This window comes from Rhinatrema bivittatum, chromosome 5 (genome assembly GCF_901001135.1).
Source record: "Rhinatrema bivittatum chromosome 5, aRhiBiv1.1, whole genome shotgun sequence".
In the NCBI taxonomy this organism is placed as follows: Eukaryota; Metazoa; Chordata; class Amphibia; order Gymnophiona; family Rhinatrematidae; genus Rhinatrema; species Rhinatrema bivittatum.
This window is the reverse complement of record NC_042619.1, coordinates 308,522,075-308,547,475: the sequence shown is the minus strand read 5'-3', so window position 1 is coordinate 308,547,475 and position 25,401 is coordinate 308,522,075. Positions and strand designations below refer to the sequence as shown.

At 46.0% G+C, this 25,401-nt stretch overlaps 1 protein-coding gene across 1 annotated transcript in view; it reads left to right on the top strand.

The window, feature by feature from the left end:
• Positions 1-25,118, top strand: part of LOC115092445 (vomeronasal type-2 receptor 26-like) — a 167,881-nt gene extending 142,763 nt beyond the window's left edge. Inside the window, exon 6 of the mRNA XM_029603278.1 lies at positions 24,199-25,118. Within this exon, the coding sequence (XP_029459138.1) occupies positions 24,199-25,118 (920 nt within the window). The remainder of the gene's footprint in view (positions 1-24,198) is intronic.
• The last annotated feature ends 283 nt before the right edge of the window (positions 25,119-25,401 follow it).

Genomic DNA, 25,401 nt, shown 5'->3' with positions numbered 1-25,401 from the left:
CCCTCCCATGCAGATTCCATTACCAGTTGATAAACAGTTATCCTTGCAGAGAATCCAGGATTTCCCTGCTTCTAGAAGATACTGCAGCAGGGATGTCCCAATCAACACCTAGCAGACTGAAATCTGGTAGCAGTAGCAACTGACTTTTCACAACAATCCTGTGAATATCCTCCTGTGATAACTTGGGGTGGTTGTGGTTGGGAATCAGCCAGTAGAATAAAGGAGGCAGCCTCTGGCTGTTTCTATATATAAAGGGAAAAAACACAACACAAAAGCTGCTTACCTTGCAGTGCTGGTAAGAATAAAACTCAAACATAACTGGTCTTGGCATACACTGAATATCTGCCTGCTTCCCGGGGCCTACTCCACCATTCTGGGCCCTGTCTTCTTATGCTAGGCTGAATGGATCCTCCCTGCCCAGAATCCCTTGTTGGGTTGGAACTTAAGCAGGACCAGGCCAGATAGCTGTGGTCAGTCCTTTAATGTATTCTGAGGGAGTTTCTTATATACTCCCTCACTCCTCCATTAAATCTATATCCATCTCCTCTCTCTGTGATGAGGTCTGTATATTACATTGATATAAAAATGTTCTTTTCCCTCTTTCCAGATTAGCCCACAGTGCCTCCTAGTTACCTCGTAAGCTCAGCAATTCTATTGCTTTATATTGTTATTGATATATGCCATGCCTCCTCCCTTCCTTTCTACCTGATCTTTTCCGAATAGATTGTCACCCTGTATAACTATATCCCAGTCATGATTTTCTGTGTACTAGGTCTCCTTGACTGCTACTATATTTAAATCAGCTTCTTTCTTTCTTTCTTTCTTTCTTTATTTATTTAACATTTTTCTATACCGAACTTCATGACAAGCTTCATATCAGGCCGGTTTACATCAAACTTAGGGGTTAACTTAACAAAAACCATATAACAAGAAGGCCGAGGCGCAGTTACAAATAACAAGGAGCATAAACTTGGGGGCTATAGTAGCCAGGAAACAAAGGACAGAAAAAAACTGGAGAATGAACACGAATGAATATACAATGGCTGGGTCGGACATGATTCCATGATTCCATGGCTGGGTCGGACATGATTCCATGATTGTCTCTATTCCTAAGGGAGCCAATCTGCAAACATCTTTCACACTGAAATGTTTGTTCACTGTGGATCAGGTCATCCTTCTGGACAGAGGTAGAACTGGTAACAATGGTGACAGCGCCAGCCTGTACTTCCCAGCCATCTTTTAGTTGCTGGTAGCTTCTGGTAGCTGTTGAAAGAAATGACAAAGACTTGCCAAAGTCCCTACCTTTTCCTCAACTGTACTGGAAGTAAAATTAGCTTGCAGTCCTGTTTGAATACTCACTTGATGCTTGGAAGTATTAAGTGTCTTATCTTATACTTTCACAGTGCAAAATATATTTATAAATCTATGAGGTAAGTAGTTTTGAGTTGTTTCCTTTGTAGACATTTGTTGCTGAAAGTATATAAGTAAACCAGAGCAATTAGAAATTATTATTACCACAAGATCTAATATGATCAATCAGCTCACAAGAAATTTACTTAATTTGTTCTATTTGCAGAAAACACAAAATGAGCTAATTCACTTGCTGTCATTCCTCTTTCTGGTACCAAGCAGTACTTTTCTCTTTTATCATGAAAATAAATTAACTGAAGTATCTACTATGGTATTACTAATTAAGTTCCTCCTGAACTTTACTTACATGTTTTGATTCCACAATAATAAAATTTACTAAAGTACTGTCAATTTATGCTCTGACAGCCAAGTCAGGTATTCTCTTTAGTCCAAGCCCAATTAGTGGGTTAGTCTTGTTAAGTTTACCACTTCCAGGACAGCCCCACAAGCTCTTACACTCAGCCAGATGCCGAAAGCAGAATACTATCGCTTCATGCATCAGGGAATTGCTGCTGCTCCTGTTCTGCCCCTAAGTATAAGCACACAGCACGCACAAACTATAAAAGCCCACAGCGGGAATCCACACTCTCGGTGCCTCCCGACATTCATTTTCATATCACATCGGTTTACAATTAACAGGGTAACAAAGAAGGAGATTTAGAAGGAGAAAATTTAAACCTCGGCTGTGCAAAACAGCACTGCCTCAGGAAAATATCGCCCATCTTGTCTTGTCTTCAGTACAGCTTCATCCGAGCCTGTCTTCATCCAAGCCTATCTGTAGTCTCAGCCAGGCTTCATCCTCAACTTCAGACTTGCCTTGTCTTCAGCTTCAGTCTTATCTGGTCTCTCAGCCTTGTCTGGTCTCCAGCCTTTACCTGCTCTTCAGATATGACCATAGTCAGGGAAGCAATCTGGAGAGATCCTCCTTTTGGTAAAGAAAGACCCAGCTAGAGGTGTTAGCAATCTGTTATCAATCCTATTAAGGAGTTAACAATCTGTCAGCGCTCCTGATGAGGAGTCAGTAATCTGCTATGGATCCTGTCAAGGAGTTACAATCTATACCGCTCTGCTAGGAAAATGGCAAACTGTTACCACTCTTCTCCTCTAGGGGGCAGGAGTCAGCAATGTATCATGATCTGCTCCTCCCGAAGGGAGGAGTTAACTATCTGTAATGCTAGCCTTGTCAGGAGGGTGAAATAGTAATCTGTAGCACAACTGTAGCGAATGCTCTTGTAAGAAGGAGATAGTATTCTGTATGGTTCAATGGCACTCTTCAGAGGAAGGAGCTACAGAATATATATATATATACTTCACTACTAAGATAGTAATCTATCATGCCTTTGCTATGGAGTGGTAAGCTGTGATATATAGGCTGCTGGCAAGTCCCATAGAAGAGGAAATAGTTATCTATAAAATACTTCCTTAAGCAGTGGTAGTGGTCGTTAGTAGTATACGGAGTGACCACATGGAGGAATAGTGAACCCCTGGGCCGATGGCAGATGACAGCGCCCCAGGAGGAAATCCTGGGAGGAACCACTGACTAGGCTAGAATATGAATGAAACACAAATAGTTCTTTTATTAGGCTGGAAGCTGATCCTCCATAGGTGGCAGTAGTGAGTCGATGTGCACCACAAGGCTGAAATCCTGATACTGGAAATGAATCTCTGCTCGCTGAGCTGTAGGAAGAGAGACTAGGAGAGTGAGTAGAAAGGGTATACTGGATACTAGGGATGTGAATCGTTTTTTGACGATTTAAAACAATCGTCAGATATATTTTAAATCGTCAAAAATCGCTAGAGCCACGATACAATAACAATTCCCCCGATTTATCGTCAAAAATCGTAAATCGGGGGAGGGCGGGAAAACCAGCACACCCCAAGCTGGCCAAAAGTCCCTGGGGTCCAGCGGGGGTCCGGGAGCGATCTCCTGCACTCGTGACGTCGGGTCACAGGAACCAAAATGGCGCCGGTGCTACCTTTGCCCTGTCATATGGTAAGGGCAAAGGGCCACCAGCGCCATTTCTCTTAACGCAGCCGTGGCCCGAGAGTGGGAGATCGCGCCGGGACCCCCCACTGGACCCCACGTAATTTAAAACATTTTGGGGGGTTCGGAGGGTGGAGGATTTATTTTAAAGGGTCGGGGTGGGTTTTAGGGTTTTTTGGTGTGGCCGGTTTTCCCGCCCCTTCCCCGATAAAATAATTTTTTAACCTAAAAAACTAAGATGATCAGATTCCCCCCCCCCCCCCAGCCAAAATCGATCGTTAAGATGATCGATCACACGATTCACATCCCTACTGGATACAAGATGATACACTCACAATAGTAGATGTCAGCAATGATCTCTTTGCCGTAGAGAGGCTTCAGTATACACAGGAGCAGGAGCCGAGGCGAGCACTGGTTCTTAGGAATAGCCTGTAATAAGAACTCGCAATAGATGAATAGTATGGCTTCTAATGGTAGAAGAAATATGTAAAGGATTCTAGGAACGTAGGCCCTCGTGGAGCGAGTACCGATTCCTGTATGCAATAGAACTCACTGTGTTCACGTCTGCGATCGTCTTCAGGCTTGAGGAGTCTTCTGAGGATACAAGGACGTAGGCCCTTGAGGAGCGAGTACCGAATCCCGTCTTGGTAATCTGAAATCAAGAAGAGAGAGCGGAGCCCCCAAGGAGCAGGGAAGGATTTCCCTTAGATGACTCGGATCTATGTTGCAAATAGCATGGACTGCCGAAGCAAGTCCAAGGAGAGTTCCTTGCTAACTCGTTAGAGGTTAGCAAACAAGGACCTTTTAAAGTGGAGTTGGATGATGTCACTACGGGGGGATGCCCTCGAGGTTCGCGCCCTTGCTGGTACAAGTCTGGAGCGTATGCGCGCCTACGTCATCAGGAACATGGCAGATCTGTAGCGTCAAGCCCTCCTGGGGACTCCGGGTTCAAGAGGCAGGGAGAAGCCGTGGTCGCATCTATTTATCAGGGCCGAAGAGAGTCGTTCCTAAGGTCAGAGAGGATGGAGCGAGGGGCGAGAATAGGCACGAACGCAACAGGAGGACTGCAACAAGAGGGTGTGCTCAACCTGAACCCACTGCATCATGGTGCCTTCCTGCTTCCTGACCTCATTGATGGCATTAATTGGGGCCCGATTATATCGTAATGCTAAATTCCATGAATATTTACAGAATAAGTGGAAGAAATAAGCATTTTAATCAAGCCCAACAGGATAATCTCACATCTATTCCTGCATCCCCCCAGGTAGTACCTCTTGGACTAACTCTCTGGTACTGACCTCTGCCTGCTCTTGACCACGCTGATCGCTGCCCAGATACTAACCTGACCCCTGCTTTGACTGACTACTCTCAGACTGATCTTTGAAACTTGACCTCTGCAATTACTAACCATGCCTCCTGGATTCTGGCCCTGCTCCTAGCCTTGTCATCGCAGATACTGTACTGGCCTTCCTTGATCCCTCAGGCCTCCAGTCTAGACATTGACCGCGCACCATTGATCCTGGTGGGCACACCTTTGAACTTCCTTTCTGGGAGACCCTGCGAGGCCCACCAAAGTCCAAGCTGCCCGGGAACCCAAAGGCTCCACCCAGGGGGACCACAGGCTTCCAGTGGTGAAGCTCCAGTTTGCCTCTGTCTCCTCCTGTGCTCCACCTCCTGGTGGCAGGTGCTTCCTGGGTCTGACAGGGAGCCACTCTATACTGCTCCAGAACAAGTGTTCACTTCCAAGCGCAATAGGTTGCCAAGGCCATGCACCTCGGCAGAAGTCCCACCTCCCGGGCCCATACCGGGTCTGGCTGCAACTGTCCAAAAGCATAAACGAGCTTGGAATCATTAGCCTTTTCAGTTGAAGAGCTTCGTTCCCTGTTGTGAGATACAGCTCTGGCCAATCCCATGGGCCTTTTGGCCTCCCTGCTACCCAGAGCATCATTGGCTCTCCCAGCACCTCCTCGATTCAACAGAGATCCACACCTCTGTCGAGGCTTCCTCAATCAGTGCTTCATGCAATTTGCACTGCAACACTCCTTGTTCCGAAGGAAACCACGAAGGTGACTTTCATCCTGTCCCGCTTAGAAGGGAAGGCTCTAGCATGGGCTTCTCCGTTGTGGGAATGCTCCGATCCCATGCTCTCCCAGTTAGCAGAGTTCGTCACCATTTTCAAGCATTCCTTCAGAGACCCAGCCCTTTGAATGCACCACGAGCGGATGCGTACTTGCTGCTTATAAATGAATGGCACGCCGTAGCTGTATGTGTTTATGAAAGAACAACAGTGACTCCAACACATTGTATGTTTTACGATTTTTACATGAAGACCAGTTTGATGCAATTCATCACACTCCACCTGTACCGATATGAATATGATTTGATTTTTAACGAAGCCCCTGATGCAGCCCCATTGATATAGGGCGAAACTCGGCCTGAGTTGGGCGTTGTTATATTTTAGTCTTCAATAAAAGATCGGAATTTGGACATATTGGCTTCTAATCTTCCTTTTGTTGCCCCAACGGCTTTGTTAGACAGCCTTCCTTGTTGCTTTCTCAACCCAGTATGGTGCAAGACTCCCTCAACTACATAGATTCATGCCCCATCTGTACCCAACTGAAACCCCCTACAGGGTGACCATGGGGTTTCCTCCAACTGCTTCCAGCTCCCACCAAATCTTGGTCAAGCATATTGATGGATTTCATCACGGACCTACCACAGTCACAGAACAATACCATGATCTGGGTCATCATTGACCGTTTTTCTAAAATAGGTCACTTCATTCCCCTACAAGGCCTTCCATCAGCTCCAGAATTGGCAAAATTGTTTCTAAGGCATGTCTTTTGCCTCCATAGTCTCCCCAAAGAGATCATATCAGACCGAGGACCACAGTTTGCTGCAAGGTACTCCGCATTGTGCCATGCAGAAATAACCAATCAGACCCTGAAGATCTTCCTTCGTTCATATGTGAATGACCAACAGGACAATTGGTCCGACCTGCTGCCTTGGGCAGAGTTGTCGCATAATACCCATGTTGCTGCTGCCACCGATGTATCACATTTTCTGAGGTGTTTTGGTCGACAACTTTGGTTACCGGCTGGCCAGTACCCCTCACTGTTCCATCACCAGCCGCTCAATTCATGGCTCACACCATTAGTCAGGTGTGGAATCAGTTAAAGAACGCCTCAATCAAGCCGCCGAACATTCCAAGAATACATCAGATGCTCACAGATGTCCCGCTCCACTCTTCCGTCCTGGCCAGAAGGAGTGACTGAGTACCCAACACATAAGGCTGCGACTCCCCTCACATCGTTTGGCACTTAAGTTCACTGGTCCTTTTCCAGTACTCCGGAGAGTAGGAGCAGTGTCCTACCAATTACAACTGCCACGTGCCATGGGTATTCACAACATATTCTATGTATCCCTGCTGAAGCCGCTAGTCCTATCCTGGCCATCTCGCAAAGAACTCTTGCCACCTCGGATCTCCACAGAACCAGATTCCAAACTCCAGGTAAGAGAAGTCCTCGATGTCCATCGGCATTGAGGCAGATGGGAATACCTTTTATCCTGGGAGGGTTACGGGGCAGAGGAGAACTCGTGGGAAGCTTCCCACAATATGCTAGACAAAGAACTCATCAGAACATTCTACAGGGCTCATCCTGAAAAACCTCGCCCGAGGACAGGGAGGCCTAGATGGGGGGGGAGGGGTACTTGTTGCACGCCCCGTCCATGCTCGGCCCGCGCACGGGCCTGCTCACCTCTCCAACTCCTCTGCAGGTCCCGGGTCGGCCTCTCCAGCAACAGCCACAAGCTCTTCCAGGCCTCGGCGTCCCGCAGCGACGGTCACCAGGCCTTCCTTAGCGCACCAGGACTCACGGCAGGGCTCGGCGTCCTCCGTGGCAGTGGTCCCAACCTAGGCGCGCATACGCAGAACGCCCAGTCCCTTATAGGGCCAGAGACAGGTCCAAGCTCCACGGCGCGCCCTGATTGAACGCAGTACAAGAGGAAGTGCCTGCCTGCACTTCCTTGCCTTGACAATCGGGTCGACATCGTGTGTGTACTAGTTTGCCTCCGTGTCTCATCACCTGTTCCAGTCTTGTTCCAGCATCCACCTGTTCCAGTCTTGTTCCAGTCCTGTTCCAGTCCTGTTCCAGCATCCTTCTGTTCCAGCATCTGTCTGATCTTGCTTCCCCCCAGGTAGTACCTCTTGGACTAACTCTCTGGTACTGACCTCTGCCTGCTCTTGACCATGCTGATTGCTGCCCGGATACTGACCTCAGCCTGCCTCTTTGACATCGTCTGATCTCTGGAACCTGACCTCTGCTTTGACTGACTACTCTCGATTGATCCTTGGAACTTGACCCCTGCTTTGGATGACTACTCTCGGACTGATCTATGGAACTTGACCTCTGCGACTACTGACCACACCTCCTGGATTCTGGCCCTGCTCCTAGCCTTGTCATCGCAGACACGTACTGGCCTTCCTTGATCCCTCAGGCCTCCAGTCTAGACATCGACCGCGCACCCTTGATCCTGGTGGGCACAATTGTGAACTTACTTTCTGGGAGACCCTGCAAGGCCCACCTAAGTCCAAGCTGCCCGGGTCCCCAAGGGCTCCACCCGGGAGGACCGCGGGCTTCCAGTGGTGAAGCTCCAGCTAGCCTCGGTCTCTTCCTGTGCTCCGCCTCCTGGTGGCAGGTGCTTCCTGGGTCCAACCAGGGAGCCACGCTATACTGCTCCAGAAGAAGGCTCCACCTCCAAGTGCAACACAATGTAGGTGGAATTTGTTAAAGGTAGACAAGCCAATTAAATGTTAGTCAGGTACTGACCTCTGTGGATTTTTCCCATAGGAACCACTTGAAATCTTTGTTAATTAGCTTTGAAACTGAAAAAGCATTCAACAGGGTCAGTTGGACATTTATTTTCAAAACCCTTAGACTGATCTTCTTAGTATTTGGATAATTGCCAGGTTCTTGTGGCCTGGTTTGGCCTCTGTTGGAAACAGGATGCTGGGCTTGATGGACCCTTGGTCTGACCCAGCATGGCAATTTCTTATGTTCTTACATGGGTTTGAGGCACAATTTATCTCTTTTCTCACTACTCTTTACTCAGCCCCTCAGGCTGCGGTTCTGGTCAATGGGGAGTTTCCCAAGAAATTTGTTCTAACTAGGGAATGCGACAAGGATGCCCAATATCCCCATTACTTTTTGTACTCTCTCTGGATCCTCTTCTGAGGATCTTGGGATTTTCTGTGGATGTCCATGGAATAAAATTTGGAAATACCACTTTCAAATTAGCAACCTTTGCTGATGACTTGTTCATTCATGTTTTGAACCCTGTCAGATCTTACAAGCGATTCTTCAAGAAATCGAAGCATATGGTATTTTTGTAGGGTTTAAGTTACACTTGGACAAGTCTGAAGCATTACCATTTGCTGACTGGGATACCAATCATAGGGAGGGTTATTTTCCGCTAAAATGGGCCAAGGATAAAATCAAATATTTGGGAATATGGCTTCTCAGAGATGTTTCTGCCCTTTATCACACTAATAATTCAAGGCTACAAGAAACTACTGACAGGTTTTGTGCTTATTTGGATGCAATTCTTGTTGTCCTTATTGAGAATTCTCAAAAAATGGTTCTATGTTTTAAGTGTTCTCCCTTATGGGCCTCACAATTTGCTGTTTTCTATGGGAAGGACAAGCAGCCCAGAATGACTCTGAATGTTCTTATGAAGCCTTTTAATAAAGGAGGACTGGGTTTGCCAAATTTGAGAACCTATAATCATGAGATTAATCTATGACATATTGGGGATTGGATTATGAAAACTAGCTATTATTAAGATGTAGATTTGGAAGCAGCTCTGGTGTCCCTTTTATCTATGAGATACATGCTTCATGTTCTTTCCACCTCTGTCTCCCAGTATGTTAAATCTTCCTTATTTGTTTTTCCTCTCCATAAAATATGGAGATGGCTAACATCCAGGTCTGTCTGGAACCCTCAGTTGTCCCCCATTCTACTTATTCGAGGAAATGGCAGGGGTTATTCTGGGCATGGGAAGAAGTCACTTTATATCATGGGAATTTAAGGGGTTAATTTTTGAAGTAGTTATCCAGCTGTAATTTAGCCAGATAAGTGGCTTTTGACTATCTCATGGTGTTACTCTTTTTCCTTCTCCTTTACAGAGCAGTGCTGGTAACAGCCACTTGTTAAGGAATTCAACAGGTTAACTCCCTAGCCTTAATTACAGTTAGTAGCACTCAACTCCAGTAACTGTCCTGTAAGTGTAACTTTCACAATTATCTAAAGCTAACCATGACATTTTTAATAACTCTTCCACATACACTTTCAAGTTAAGAAAACCATTGGAAAGTTGCTGCAGCTCTAAAATATCTCAGTGGTAATTAAGAGCAACTGATGCCACATGCTGCAGCCCCCAGACTTTGTATTCAGTTATATTAAAACAAAAGATAATTAAGATATAGCTTAATTATACTTACTCAGCTGGTTTAGCTGAGTAAGCATAATTAAAATCTTCCAATTTAATACAAAAAAACACCTTCAGTGTTTTAAGCTTTCTCAGATAGTTATTAATGCCACCAGGTTTCTAAACATTTTCTGGTTTCATTAAGAGCACTAATTGATTAGTAGCCATAACCAACGCTCAATTGAAGGTTTGGGTTTCTGTGTGCAAAAACCTTTGCTTGTGAGAAAAAAAATTGTGAGCACTACTTTCTTTGATGCAAAAAGCCAATTTTATGTTCATAGTAATCCAGTCCTTCGAGGGAACATTGCTAGCATAATGCACACAAACGTTCTCACATACGCACACACACTAACACACTGGCATATTCACTCTTATACTCTCTCATATATCCATGCTCATTCTCACAAATACACACACACTCACTTTAATTCCTTTCATTCACTCCCCAGACTCTCATGCATATGCACACACACTCTGTTGTCTGCTCTCCTCCTCTTCCATACTCACACTCATCTCGGTAACTGCAAACCCTTCACTGCCAAATACTTTGAGAAGTAACGTAGACCCCAGCAAAAAAAATGAAAAAGACACCCAGAACCTTGCCATACCATACCAGCACTATCTCAAGACTCAAACTGCAGCAGCCTTATCTATGACACGACAGCAATGCAAATATATACCATGCCCTAGAACACTAATACATCCCATACTGGGGTTAACAGCACAAGCCACACTGCTACAAAGTTCTATAGAAATACTGCATGCCAGCAGAAATAATGCACCTCAAGTTACACGTGCAGAACTCAGACAGAACCTTACCTAATACAGAATAAGGGACTACAAATTAGAAACAGAAATGTGCAGACAAAATTAAAATGGAAAGCTCAAGATACCAGATCTGAACAGTGGAATACCAAAGAAAGAGCAAAATACAAATATTTAATGCACATTCCTGAAGATAACATATGTCAATCACTAAAATTCAAAATAATTTTTATTTCTTTTTTTACTTTTATTGTATGATCTTATTTTCCTGATCTGTTGGTCCCAGGCTTTTTTTTTTTTTTTTTTTTGCAAGTTCCCTTTCTTGGTCTTTCCTCAATTCCTTTTACAGGATATCTTTTTATTCCTGTTTCTTCTTCCCCTTCCACCTTCCTCCCTCAAATGCAGACTGAGGATCTCATTCTCACACACTGTCTCTTTCTCTCTCTCTCTCACACACATACACACACACACACACACACACACACACACACACGTGCTCACTCTCACATGCTGTCTTACACACAGGCTCTCACTCATATGCTGTCTCACAAACACACACACATGCTTTCTCTCACACACACGGTTCTCAATTTCACATGCTGTCTTACACACTCTCTCTCACACACACAGACTTGCATGCTCTCTCTCTCACATTAGGATTTGAGTGTCTTTTTTGAAGGGCTTTTTGTTACTTCACAAGTTAATTCAAACTTTCAGGCAGTGGAAGCTGTTTGTGTGACTATTACTGACTTAGAATTTTGTTTTTGAAGTGTTGGTGGCGACCTGTCTCTTGGAGTGGCTGTCCCTTTTGGGTACTTAAATGGGAGGTGGAGCCATCTCATCTCTATCTTCAGGCAACAGATTTGCTTAAGCAGTTTGTGACTGCTGGCACCAGTTACCCATAAAAGAAAGCTCTGCTTCTGTTGCCACCACTCTGAACTACCTCCCATAACCTGGCATCAAAGGCTGGCTTAATGTCACACATGTTACACATGTCACACATGTCACATGTCACACATGTCCGCGATTCCAACGCCGGGATCGCGGACAAAAGAACTTATATGACTGAATGCAGCAATTGAATTTTTTCGTTGGTTATTTTGTCACAGAAAAATGATGAAAATCTTAGTCCCCTGAAGCAGGACCCTAAGGGATGTGGTCCGAAACGCGATCGTGTTGGGTTGTGCAGATAAGTACCTTTGATGCTGAATTCAGTGACTTTTGAAAAGTGACTCGAAAAGTGACTTTGTTCATTGGTTTTGAAAAAAAGAAAAAATGGTGATTGGTGAAAAATGACACATAACTAACAAAAAAATATAAAGTAAAATGGACCCCGAACCATGAGTCTGGTAAATATACCATGACCCTGAGAAGGGAGGTCCTATAAATATATGTTAGCTTGCTCTCAATAAGTGTAAAGAAAAGACCAGGTGTACCGATATTTTACAGTGTCAAAGGAGACATTATGGGCCTGGCCTTTGTTGTTATTGGGCTGGGAAAGCAGCTTAGACAGTCCCATATCAGCAGCAAATTTTCTGATGCACCACCAACTTCAGCAGTCAGCCTATATCCCTGGGAAGACATGCATCAATTGATGGCATGTCAATTGTCAATTATAATGGGATATCACTCTCTGTGTGCAATGAGGTACAGAATCTAGGTATATATCTAGATTCACAATTAATATTCAAATCGCAAATCCAGAAATTAGTAAGGATCTCCTTCTGTAAAAATGAATAGGTGTTACGATCTGAGTGTGGACCCTTGGTCCAGCGATGACCGATTAGGCCACCGTCGGGAGGCGAGGCCGATCCTCAGGATTGCAGGTAGGAATGAAGAAGATCTGGATGCAGGCGCTGCCTGCTGGTCGTGTAATCCAGATGCTGGCGCCTCCAGCGGGTCGAGACAACAATAGCTGACGCCTTCAGCGGGTCGAGGAGCCAACCCCGAGGATCTCTTAAGAAGTTCAGTCCAGTAGTCGCGAGCCAGAGATGTCCGCAGCCAGTCTAGGGATCGAGAGCCAGAGATGTCCACAGCTGGTCCAGGGGTCGAGAGCCAGAGATGTCTGCAGCCGGACCAGGGATCGAGAGCCAGAGAGTATCGTCACCAAGCCAGGGATCAAAGAACCAGGGGAAACGTCAGCCGGACCAGGAATCAACACAGGAAGACAATCAGGAACCAGGAACAGAACAAACCCAGGAGCCAAGAAGTCAAGGCAAGGTCTGAGAGTACAGACATTGCTTAAATAGTCCCAGCCAATGAGAGTGCAGCAGGAAGGAACCAGCTCACATCCTGTGAGTGTTCCTTTAAATTAAGTGCCAGAGCCGCCCGCGCGGCCCTAGCAGAAGTCAAGGGGCGGAGCTTAGCCGCGCGGGAAGAAACTCCGCCGCCATCTTGGAACGGCAGCGGCTGCTGCCACTGAGGGAGCACAAGCGGTCCGCCTCAGTGCCGACAGTCCGTCCAGCCCCTGGGGACAGCGGTAAGTCCCGGTTGCGGCTTGCCGCGGCCGGTATTCATAACAGTACCCCCTCCTTTAGGCCTCCCCCTAGAAGGCTTGGGTTTTCCCGGGTGGTTGGTATGAAAATTCTTGAGAAGATCCTTGTCCAGGATATTAGTAGCAGGTTCCCAGGAGTTCTCCTCAGGCCCAAATCCTTCCCACGCCAAGAGATACTCCCATCTACGGCCTCGTCTCCAAACATCGAGAACCTCTCGGACTTGATACGTCGGGTCTTCCTCCAGCTGAACGTGTGATGACACAGGAACCTTCCGAGATGGCCATTTGAGGAGCAATGGTTTCAACAGGGATACATGAAAAACCTTGTGGATGCGAAGGGAGGTAGGTAGGCGTAGTTGGTAAGTTACAGGACCGATCTTTTTAGTCACCGGAAAAGGACCGATATACCGGGGAGCCAATCTCATAGAGGGGACCCTCAAACGAATGTTCCTGGTGCTCAGCCACACCTTATCACCCGGATGAAATTGAGGTGCAGGTCTCCGATGTCTATCTGCGAACTTCTTAGCCGTAAGAGCTGCTTTACGGAGCATGCGTCGAGTGTGTACCCATAACTGCTTGAACTGTGTGGCAGTAAGTTGAGCCGCCGGAGAGGGCACCACCAGGGGTAGAGGCACAGGTGGTGTAGGTTGATAGCCAAACACAACTTGAAACGGGGAGGATCCGGTCGATGTACAAGTGTGGTAGTTATATGAAAACTCCGCCCACGGCAACAACGCAGCCCAGTCATCCTGTCTAGTATTAACATAAGACCGTAGGAACTGTTTGAGAGTACGATTTCTTTCTACTTGACCATTGGCTTGCGGATGGAAGGCGGTAGTGAAATCTAAAGCAATTTGAAATTTGGCACAAAGATTCCACCAGTATCGGACGGTGAATTGTGAACCTCGATCGGAAGTAATGTGCAGAGGTAGGCCATGAAGCCAGAATATATGTGACATAAATAGTTGAGCCAAACGAGGAGCAGAGGGAAGGGCGGGCAGGGGTGTAAAATGAGCCATTTTAGAGAAATGATCAATCACCACCCAGATAACTGTGTGTCCTTCAGAAGCAGGTAAATCAACCACAAAGTCGGTGGAGATATGCGTCCAAGGTTTGGTCGGCGCCGGCAATGGTTGTAATCGTCCCCACGGCCTCCCCACCGGATTCTTATGTTGGGCACAAACGGGACAGGAGTCTACGTACACACGAATGTCTTTGTACATCCCTGGCCACCAGTAGAATCGTTGAAGGAGGTCCTGTGTTCTCTTGCGTCCAGGATGTCCAGCGAATTGGGAATCATGTCCCCATTTCAGTACCCTGTTGCGGAGTCTGCTGGGAACCACTGTTTTCCTCATCGGAACAGAGACGGTAGCTGCAAGAATGATACGGGCTGGATCGATGATATTCTGCAAAGTCTCTTCTCCATCCTCGCAGACAAAGGACCGGGATAGTGCATCCGCTTTGATATTCTTACTTGCAGGTCGATACCAGAGTTCAAAATCAAAACGTGAAAAAAATAATGCCCAGCGAGCTTGCCGCGGGTTAAGACGTTGAGCTTGTTGTAAGTAAATCAGATTCTTGTGGTCAGTAAAGATAGTGGTTCTGTGCTGGGCCCCCTCCAGCCATTGTCACCATTCTTCCAATGCGAGTTTAATGGCCAATAATTCTTTGTCGCCAATAGCATAGTTGCGCTCAGCAGAAGAAAATTTTCTTGAAAAATATGAACAGGGATGAGACGTACCTTTCGCATCATACTGGCTTAATACTGCTCCTACTCCCTCGGTGGATGCATCGACTTCAACAGTAAATGGGCGACTTGGGTCAGGATGGCGGAGACAGGGCTGTTGTAAAAATGAGTTCTTAAGAGCCTGAAATGCTTCCTCTGCGGCTGTGGGCCAACTGGTGAAAATAGCTCCTTTACGTGTGAGCGCGGTAAGTGGTACAGATAATTTGGAAAAGTCTTTAATGAAATGTCTGTAATAATTGGCAAAACCTAGAAATCTTTGCAAAGCCTTTAGACCCTTCGGTTGTGACCACTCTTGTATGCTTTTTACTTTAGTTGGGTCCATTTGGAAACCTCGTTTGGAAATAATGTAACCCAGGAATGGCAAAGACTCTGTTTCAAAAACGCATTTCTCCAGTTTAGCATACAATCGATGGTCCCTGAGTCGTAATACTTGTAGCACGTGTTGGCGATGAGTTAGTAGGTCTTTAGAAAAAATCAAAATGTCATCAAGATATACCACAACGCAGGTATACAACAGGTCTCTAAAGATTTCATTACTAAAATTTTGAAAAACCGCAGGAGCATTAGTTAAACCAAACAGCATTACCAAGTACTCATAATGTCCATCTCTGGTGTTGAACGCAGTCTTTCATTCATCCCCTTCTTGAATTCGTACCAAATTGTATGCACCACAGAGATCCAATTTGGAGAAAATTTGAGCTCCTTGCAGACGGTCAAATAATTCCGCAATGAGAGGCAAGGGATACCAATCCTTGATGGTAATAGCATTGAGTCCTCTATAGTCGATGCAAGGGCGTAAAGTCCCGTCTTTTTTTTCCACAAAGAAAAATCCAGCCCCCGCAGGCGAGGTGGATCGCTGGATAAATCCTTTTTGCAGATTGTCCTGAATATATTCGGTCATGGCTCGAGTTTCAGCAGCAGACAAGGGGTAAACTCGCCCATGTGGAGGTGTGGAACCAGGCACCAACTTGATTGCGCAGTCGAACGCCCGATGAGGAGGCAAGGCATGGGCCGCTTTCTTAGAGAATACATCTGCAAATTGTTTATAGGGAGTGGGTAATTCCCCCAGAATCGAGGCACAGATATAAATGGAAGCGGAACCGGAGTCCTTCAAACAAGTCCCAGAACATTCAGGACCCCACTGTGTCAGCCATAAGGAAGTCCAATCAAATTGGGGGTTGTGGCGTTGCAACCAAGGTATGCCCAATACCACAGGATGAATGGCTCTCTCAAGGACATAGAAAGTAATTTGTTCAGAATGGTCCGGTGCAATAAAACAGTCCAGAGGTTCCGTCTGATGCGTAATCCTGCCGGGTAAAGGTTCACCATGGATGGAGGAAATGACTAGAGGTTTTTGACAAAGTTGGACTGGGATGTGGAGTTTATCCACAAGGTTTTGCAGAATGGAATCTCCTCCGGCTCCTGAATCCACTAGTGCCAAGGTGGTAAATTCCCGTCCGTTCAAATGAAGAGTTACTGGTAGAGTGAGTGGTGGTTTTGGAGAAGAAAGGCCCAGGGAAACGCCCCCCAAAGTCCCTAGGCTTTGAAGTTTCCCGGACGAATAGGGCAGTTTGCTAAACGATGTCCGGAACCACCACAGTACAAGCAAAGCCCAGATCTGCGCCGTCTCAAGCGTTCCTCCGGAGTCAACGGACCCCTTCCGAGCTGCATAGGTTCGTCCCTGGGACCCTCACTGGTAGGGGTTTCCCGAGGAGTCGTATTGGCGGGCGGAGGAGCCTGGGAAAACGTAGACTGTCTCCTCCAGTTACCACCCTCTCGTGCTCTCTCTTGTAGCCTTGGTAGCCAATTCAATGGTGCCATTTAAGGAATACGGAAGTTCTCGAGCGGCCAACTCGTCTTTGATTTTTGCAGTAAGTCCTTCTAGATAGTTGGTCCGAAGAACACTCTCCTCCCAATGGAGTTCGTTGGCTAAAATGCGGAAGTCGATATTTTAATCCGTGAGAGAACGTCCTCCTTGACGGAGATGAAGTAAATCAGTAGCGGCAGCAGCTTGTTTCCCAGGTTCCTCGAAGGTAGTCCGAAACAGTTCAATAAATTGAGAGTAGTTCTGCAACACTGGATCCGATCGTTGCCATAAAGGAGAGGCCCAGGTGAGAGCTTTGCCTTCCAACAGGGACAGAATGTATGTGGTTTTGGTGACGTCATCTGGAAAGAAGGGTGATTGTAGTCGGAAATGCATCGTGCATTGATCCAAAAAACCCAGGCAGAGACGGGGATCTCCGGCGTATCGTGGTGGTGCTGGAAGTGGAAGAACTGGACGGAGGCTGCTCGGTGCTGGGAGTGGAACAGGTGCGACCGGTGGAGCTGTGGCAGACATACCTGGCTGGTTGGCCACACCGCATCTAGCCGAGCGTTGAGCCGCTCCATGGAGGCGGCCATGGATTCGAGCATACTCTGTTGCTCCATGATTTTTTGACCAGGCCTGGAATGGCTCGTAAAGCTGAGGCCTCTGCCGGGTCCATGGCCTTGACTTACGTTACGATCTGAGGTGTGGACCCTTGGTCCGGCGATGACCGATTAGGCCACCGTCGGTAGGCGAGGCCGATCCTCGGGATTGCAGGTAGGAATGAAGAAGATCTGGATGCAGGCGCCTCCTGCTGGTCGAGTAATCCAGATGCTGGCGCCTCCAGCGGGTCGAGACAACAATAGCTGACGCCTTCAGCGGGTCGAGGAGCCAATCCCGAGGATCTCTTAAGAAGTTCAGTCCAGTAGTCGCGAGCCAGAGATGTCCGCAGCCAGTCTAGGGATCGAGAGCCAGAGATGTCTGCAGCCGGTCCAGGGGTCAAGAGCCAGAGATGTCCGCAGCCGGTCCAGGGATCGAGAGCCAGAGAGTATCGTCACCAAGCCAGGGATCAAAGAACCAGGGGAAACGTCAGCCGGACCAGGATCAACACAGTAAGACAATCAGGAACCAGGAACAGAACAAACCCAGGAGCCAAGAAGTCAAGGCAAGGTCTGAGAGTACAGACCTTGCTTAAATAGTCCCAGCCAATGAGAGTGCAGCAGGAAGGAACCAGTTCACATCCTGTGAATGTTCCTTTAAATTAAGTGCCAGAGCCGCCCGCGCGGCCCTAGCAGAAGTCAGGGGGCGGAGCTTAGCTTCACGGGAAGAAACGCCGCGGCCATCTTGAAACGGCAGCGGCTACTGCCGCTGAGGGAGCACAAGCGGTCCGCCTCAGTGCCGACAGTCCGTCCGGCCCCTGGGGACAGCAGTAAGTCCCAGTATTCATAACAATAGGCCCCTTAGGCATTTTTTTAAACCGGATTTATTCCAAACACTCACCCAAATTCTGGTTCTATGTAATTTAAATTACTTATAGTAGTTTGTATGTAGGACTTCCTGCAAAATTATTACAGTCTCTAAAACTGGTACAGCATGACACAGCAAGCTTGATAAGTGGCATAAAAAGAACAGATCACATCACTTCAACAATGTAGTCCCTACATTGGTTGCCAATCAAATGGAGATCTCAATTTAGAATAATAACTATCATACACAAGCTGTTGCACTCTGAAAACTAGTGCTTTGTAGCCAATAGGTTTCACTGGTATGAACTAATCCATGTTTTGAGATCTTCTGGCACAAATGTTCTGGAAACAAGGCCGGTGCTATGTTTTTTGCTGCCCTGTGCGAACAATTACTGTACTGCCACCCCCCCATCCCGATTCATTCAGTCTCTGTCCTGGCCCATCAAATAATGCCAGCTCCCTCCTGGAATCTATATTTTTAAAAACTGACAGGCCCCCAACCCCCTCACCTCCATCACATATGCAGAACACAGAGGGAATCTCACCAAATACAGAATGAAGAGATCAGGAAGTATAAACAGAAATGTGCTGAGAACTACTGAACTGGAACCCACAACATGCCAGCCTCTACATGCAGTTTAACAATGGAAAGACAGGAACATTGCCATTCTTCATAACATATTACATAATAAAATCAAGAAATATAAAACTTCAGTCATAATAGTAAAATCATATTTGTAAAAAGAATAAATATTTTAAACCAGTTAATGAATAGAATATCCAATATTTCCCAAATACCAATAAAATATTTCACAATATCTGATGAATAAAAAATCCAGTAATTAAAACATGTTCTATTTCCCTCCCAAAAATTAAATATTTCAAAAGAGCAGAAACATCAAATTACACCCAATAATTAAAACTAGTAAGGATTTAAAAATCTCTTGCTCTCCATACCTGGGATCTTTTGATTTTCAGTCACCCTCAGATCATTGTGGATTGGGGGAGGTAGAGCTGTACAAATTTTTCTTTCCTCTCTCACACCACACACACACACACAAAATAATACTTTCATTCTCTCACACATTCTGTCTCTCACATATACAGGCTCCTTCTCCCTCACCGATATATTATTTATGTGTATGGGCGCCTCTCAGAGCCTATATGAAACACATAGGCTCTCACAGACACATTCACAGGGACAGAGGCTCTCACACAGACACACGCACACAGGCTCTCACACAGACACACACACAATGAGTTCATACAGATGCATAGGTTGTCACACAGACACACACACATAGGCTCTCACACAGACACACACACACAGGCTCTCACAGACACACACAGACTCTCACTCACACACAGATACAAGCTCACACATAAGCATTTAGGGCCTCTGTTATGACTGTCGGCAATGGCTGTCCCCGCTCCTCAGAGTAGCTTCAGCGCTACTACACCAGAAACCTTGTCTCCATGCTTCCCTGCTCCTCGGGGTAGCTTCAACGTTACTTCACCAGATACCCTGTCTCCACACTTCCCACGCTCCTCGGGGTAGCCTCAGTGTTACTGCACCAGAGATTCTGTCTCCACACTCCCCGTTCCTCAGGACTTGCCCTGTGCATCTCTGCTTTGGAGATCCTTCCTCTGGTATATCTTATCTCTTGTCCTGCCCAGCACTGTGATACCACTAAACTATCTCTCTCAGACCCCACTTCTCAGGGCACCCCGCAGTACTGCTTCAGTGCAGGTGCCTGCGATCACATTGCAATGATGCAGACAGCTCTTCTATGCCTCATCTCTCCTGGGCCAATTCCATGGTCCTCTCGCCTCCCGATGGTGGGGATCTGTGGGGCCCAACCCTCAGGTAGCGCCATCTCCCACCTTGGTCCAAGGGTCCACAAAACCTACAAAACCTAACAGTCTCCTATAGTCATGGGGCCATGGTGGGATGAGCTCCTTCACAGCCCAATGGCCTTCCCACTTAGGGGAGGGGAACGGAAGATGTGCGCAGGTGCATGCACACTCAAAAACACAGGCCACTCCTTCAGCTGCCGGCAGCCTCTCTCCTTCTTCAGTCACCTGCAGCCTGTGGCCTCTTTCCTTCTTTACTTGAAGCAGGTTAATCCCCACCAGCGGACTCATTCTTCAGTTGCCGGGAGATTGAACTCCACCGGTGGTCCTGCAGCCTCTCCTGCTGCCGCTGGCTCGCCGCTCCTCAGAGTACACCATCCCAAGCAAATGCACGGCATGCACGCCCAGTCGTGCGGGGCCTGTGATCACAAAGTCAGGCCAAAAAATTGTAATTTACCTTTTATAAATATTGGTGATCAATTTGATAATATGCTTTAGATCATCTCAAATGGGTACAATCACTAGATGATGGTTGGAATTCAAACTCACATACTCACCCATTACCTCACATATTTTGTATTTTCTGAGACAGAGACACTTATTTTCATTTCTTTTTCTATTGTTCCCAAAGTATATGACCTTCATCTTCCTAAGGACTCTTCCTGCTATAGTTCAGACTCTCTACTGAATGATACCCGGTGCAGCCATACTCCACTGTCCTCAGTTACCATTGATGGCACAACCTCTGGTTACCAATGACTCCACTGACATCCAAACTTTATCTCTTATGCTGTGATCTGCCACCTCTAGCATGGGAGAAGAGACATCCCACAAAGTGTTAAACGTTATAGAACTCTATGCTTATGTGACCCCCTCTGAGATAGTTTAAGTTACTTGGGCTAAGGGAGGGGAAGTTAACCATAGAAGAAATATTATGATAAATCTGTGTGGGTTCACTCACCTTGAAAGGCCAAGACTGCATCCCCAACCCCAAAACCATCTCTAGTGCCCCTTCTTGAGTAGCCCTGATTTGTTTCACAGTACATCATATTCAATCAATACACCAAGAATAAACACTTAACATCTTTTACTGGCAACTTGTAAATAACAGTAAATGAATAGGAATAAGAGGAACAGAAAATATATACACATCAATTGGCATATAAGAACAGAAAAGCACTTATAGCAGTGAAAAATAAAATAAAATGGGAGATTTTAATTGAAATAAGCAATGTGGCTGAACCAGTGAACCAACTGGCACTGCAGCTAGTTGTGCAGCAAACAATTATGGATTCTGCTAAAATGGCTCTTATAACATCATATGTGGAAAATATGAATGACCATCATAAAATGTGTACTGTGTCAATGGCTGTTTGTATTCTAAAGTTTCTGCTCTTTATCGGGGTTATTACATTGCTAGTTGTGCAGCACCATGTACTTGGGCTACATCGTGCAAAAAAGGGGGGGAAAACCGTATAGCCTAATCTAAGAGGTACTTTACATCTAGGTATTCAAAAAATAAAAAAATTCCCCCAAATCCCCAGTCTTGACTTGGGTGTGCACATAACGATGGGCCCCAGCTGAAATAAATGCAGAAAGGAGGTAAACGCTCCCAGGCTGGATGCTGTAGCTTGAGCATGTTTAACTCCCTGGAAGAGTAAACCAAAATCCTTGGCTCTTTTATCCAGTGTTGAGGGACATGTACAGCTCAACCTTCCCTCACCTGAAGTCTGGTCACAGTAGTTTACTAGATTGAACCAAAATTTGATGCCAGATCATGCTTTGTGGCAGGGATGCTACTGCCATCTTCTTCCTGGGGTTTCCCCTAGGTGCACACATAACTTTGAAGACCCTGCAGTGGGAATCGCTTTGGCTAGCGGTGGCAGATGACATCACACAGCTGGGTATTTAAAACCCAGCCATGCAATAGACCAGCACCTCAGCAACGGATCACCTGCCTTCCGCAGTGGTGAGTTGCTGCTCTGTGTTTCTGATCCTTTCTCCAGTTCCTGCCTGCCTTCTTTGTCTCTCCAAGCCCTGCCTGCTTCATCTCTCCATCCTCCCAGCCTGCCTTGTCTCTCAAAGCCCTGCCTGCCTATCTCATCTCTCTAAGCCCTGCCATCTGCCTCGTCTCCCCATGCCGAGCAAGACTTGTCATCCTTGTCCTGGTGTCTTTGTTCTCTCGTTGTCTCCCTTGCCTGCCCTTGGACTGACTGCTGGCCCCCGAATCCGAGGGCTCAATCTAAAGGGAAAGGGACTGGTATAGGTGAAGCCCTAGACCAATCTAGTACCCAGCCTAGTCCTGCCAGCTGTAGGGGAGAAAGTATGGGGCCTTCCTGTAAGTTGAGTCAACCTCCCCACAGCAACAAGGGTCTACAATTCTTACAGGTTGGTGAGGCCATGGACCCGGTGGTCGTGTCTTCACTTCAGGCCATCCTGTGCCTGGCCCAATAGTTCAGAACAATAGACTGTGTTGAACTAGGTCACCACAACCTTGGAAAAGCTGACAATGCTAATGGATGCTCTGACTCTAGCGCCAGTTTCTCCTGTTGCTGTCATCTCCTCTTCTAATGCCACCATGGTAACCCGACTAGTACCCGAGCTTCCGGTACCACCTCACAATATGGGCAATCCTAAAGAGTGCCGAGGGTTCTTGAACCAATGTAGAATGTATTTTGAACTACAGTCCAGCTTGTTCCAACAGATTGCTCCAAGTTCCTCTAGATTCTCTCACTCCTTCGTGGTACGGCATTAACTTGCGCTTCCCCATGTGGGAGAGAGAGGACGCTCTGCTCCACAGTGTTCCTGATTTCCTTCAACAACTTAGGCTTGTCTTTGAAGAACCTGGATGAACATTTTTCTTAGCCGCCAATCTCCTGCGGATCCACAAGGAACATGCACCTTAAGCAATATGCTGTTGTATCAGTTGTATTATGGAGATAACCAGAGAAACTTGTACCAAATGCCATATTATTTATGTTCAAGTTTTACTTCCGTACACTACCACAACATCTAGCTTCTTTATTTGCATTTTAAAGATTATTCTTCTCCTCAATCAAGACCTGCATTCAGGGCAGATAGAGGGGTAGGACAGCCCCAGTACCAAGTGTAAGCCCCTCCCTCTTAGGACAGGACTGGGTCAGGATTACATTTGATCATGGAATTCGTTTTCTATTTCTAAACATAGGCGGGCAATATTCAAAGCAATTTAGATGGATAACTCACAGGTTATCCATCTAAATAGCAAGTTTTGGAATATTGAGCCACTTGTCCAGCTAGATTTTAGCCTAAGTCATTATCAGGCTAAAATATAGTTGGATAAAAAGGCATTCTGGGGCTTTTTGGGGAGTAGTTATGTTATCTGGTTAACAGCCAATTTTTAACTATAACCAGCTAAGTTAACCAAATAAATTTTAGACCTCTTCAGAGTAGGTCTAAAGTTATCCTGCCATGTGTGGCTGGATAACCTGCCACTTAACTGGATATCTTCAAAAGATAACCAGTAAAGTGATACTCCTATAGTGAAAAACAGAAAAAAACCCTGCCGCCCTTCTGATCTGATCCCCACCCCCCACTACCACTAATCCTTCAAATTCCGGCTTCCATAAACTCCTCCCCTACAACCCCTCCAACACAAAAAGATCCCTAATAATGCTGCAGCCCCTCCTCATTGTTCTCCTCCTTCCCCGGAAAACTGATACTGCAATCTTGGGCAGGAGAACAGAACTGTGATTGAGGGGGAGGAAGGTCTGGATAGCATGGGCAGATAGGGGGTCCCAGGATCCCATATTTTTTAAATTTTCTAGGAAGATAGATGGAACAGGGAAGGGCCAACAGGGTTATTAGGGGTCTTTTCGTGTTGGAGGGGCTTCTAGCAGCAGGATTTTGAACCAACTGAACATATTCAAAATCTGATCAATTAGGTTTAAAGTTATCTGGCTATATTAGGTGGAAAACTAACCCTAGTCAAGACAGGGATGTTTATCCCACAGAATATTTGGGACAAGATATCTAGCTAATTGCAGCTGGATAATTTGTCTGCTTGCCGGCTTACTGAATATTACCCCCAGGAAATCCAGGTAAATAGGCCCATCTGTACAGTATATTACTATTAGATGGTTTGCTTTTAGATAATATTTTCATAAAATAGGAGAGTGAAAAGACTAACTGGCAATTCTTTTTGTTTAGATATGGAAAACTGTCTTACTTGTCCTGAAGATCAGTGGCCCAATGACAAGAGAGATCAATGTATTCCAAAAACTATAGAATTTCTGTCCTATCAGGAGCCATTGGGTTCAGCTTTAGCTTCCATTGCTATTCTCTTCTCTACAATAACTGCTGGAGTGTTGGGAATCTTTATCAAATATCGGGATACAGCTGTAGTAAAAGCCAATAATCGAGACCTCAGCTTCATCCTTCTCCTTGCTCTCATGCTGTCCTTTCTCTGTTCAATGCTATTCATTGGTCGACCTATACAAGTGACATGTCTATTGCGCCAGACTGCTTTTGGACTCATATTTTCTGTGGCAGTTTCTTCCGTTTTGGCAAAAACCATCACAGTTATTATTGCCTTTAATTCCACGAAACCTGGCAGCAGGTTAAGTAAATGGGCAGGATCCAGAGTACCCAACTGTCTGGTTCTTCTCTGCTCTCTGGGTGAAGCCGTGATAAGCATCGTGTGGCTGCTCATCTCTCCACCATTTCCAGACTATGACAGACAATCGGAAACTGGAAAGATGATATTGCAGTGCAATGAAGGTTCTCTCATCGCATTCTATAGCATGATCGGCTACATGGGCTTCTTGGCTGGTTTAAGCTTTGTTGCTGCCTTCCTGGTCAGGAAGTTACCTGATAGCTTCAATGAGGCTCAGTTGATCACATTCAGCATGATGGTGTTCTGCAGTGTTTGGGTGTCCTTCATCCCAGCCTATCTCAGCACCAAAGGCAAATACATGGTGGCTGTAGAGATATTTGCCATCCTGGCTTCTAGTGCTGGACTGATGGGCTGTATATTTATTCCCAAGTGCTACATTATTCTGTGCAAGCCTCACATGAACACTAGAGAGCATTTAATGGAGAAACCATCATTTGTCAGCAAGAAGATATAGACATGAATAATGTAATCATTAATGGTACTTAAAATGGCTAATGCTTACTTATCTTACTGTATTTAAACTAGGAATTGAAAACCTAGGAAAATATGTCTGCTTAATAGCTTCCTGTACCTCTCAAAATAAACTGTCTGATGCTATTTAGTATATTCCAGGCCTCCCAAATTCAAACATTGTTGAGTTTAGGGAAACTTTGGCAGAGCGGGCCCATAAATTACAAACTAATTTCTGCTAACCATAAACCTAAGAATTTCCAGTTACCACCTTTCTATTCCTCTGC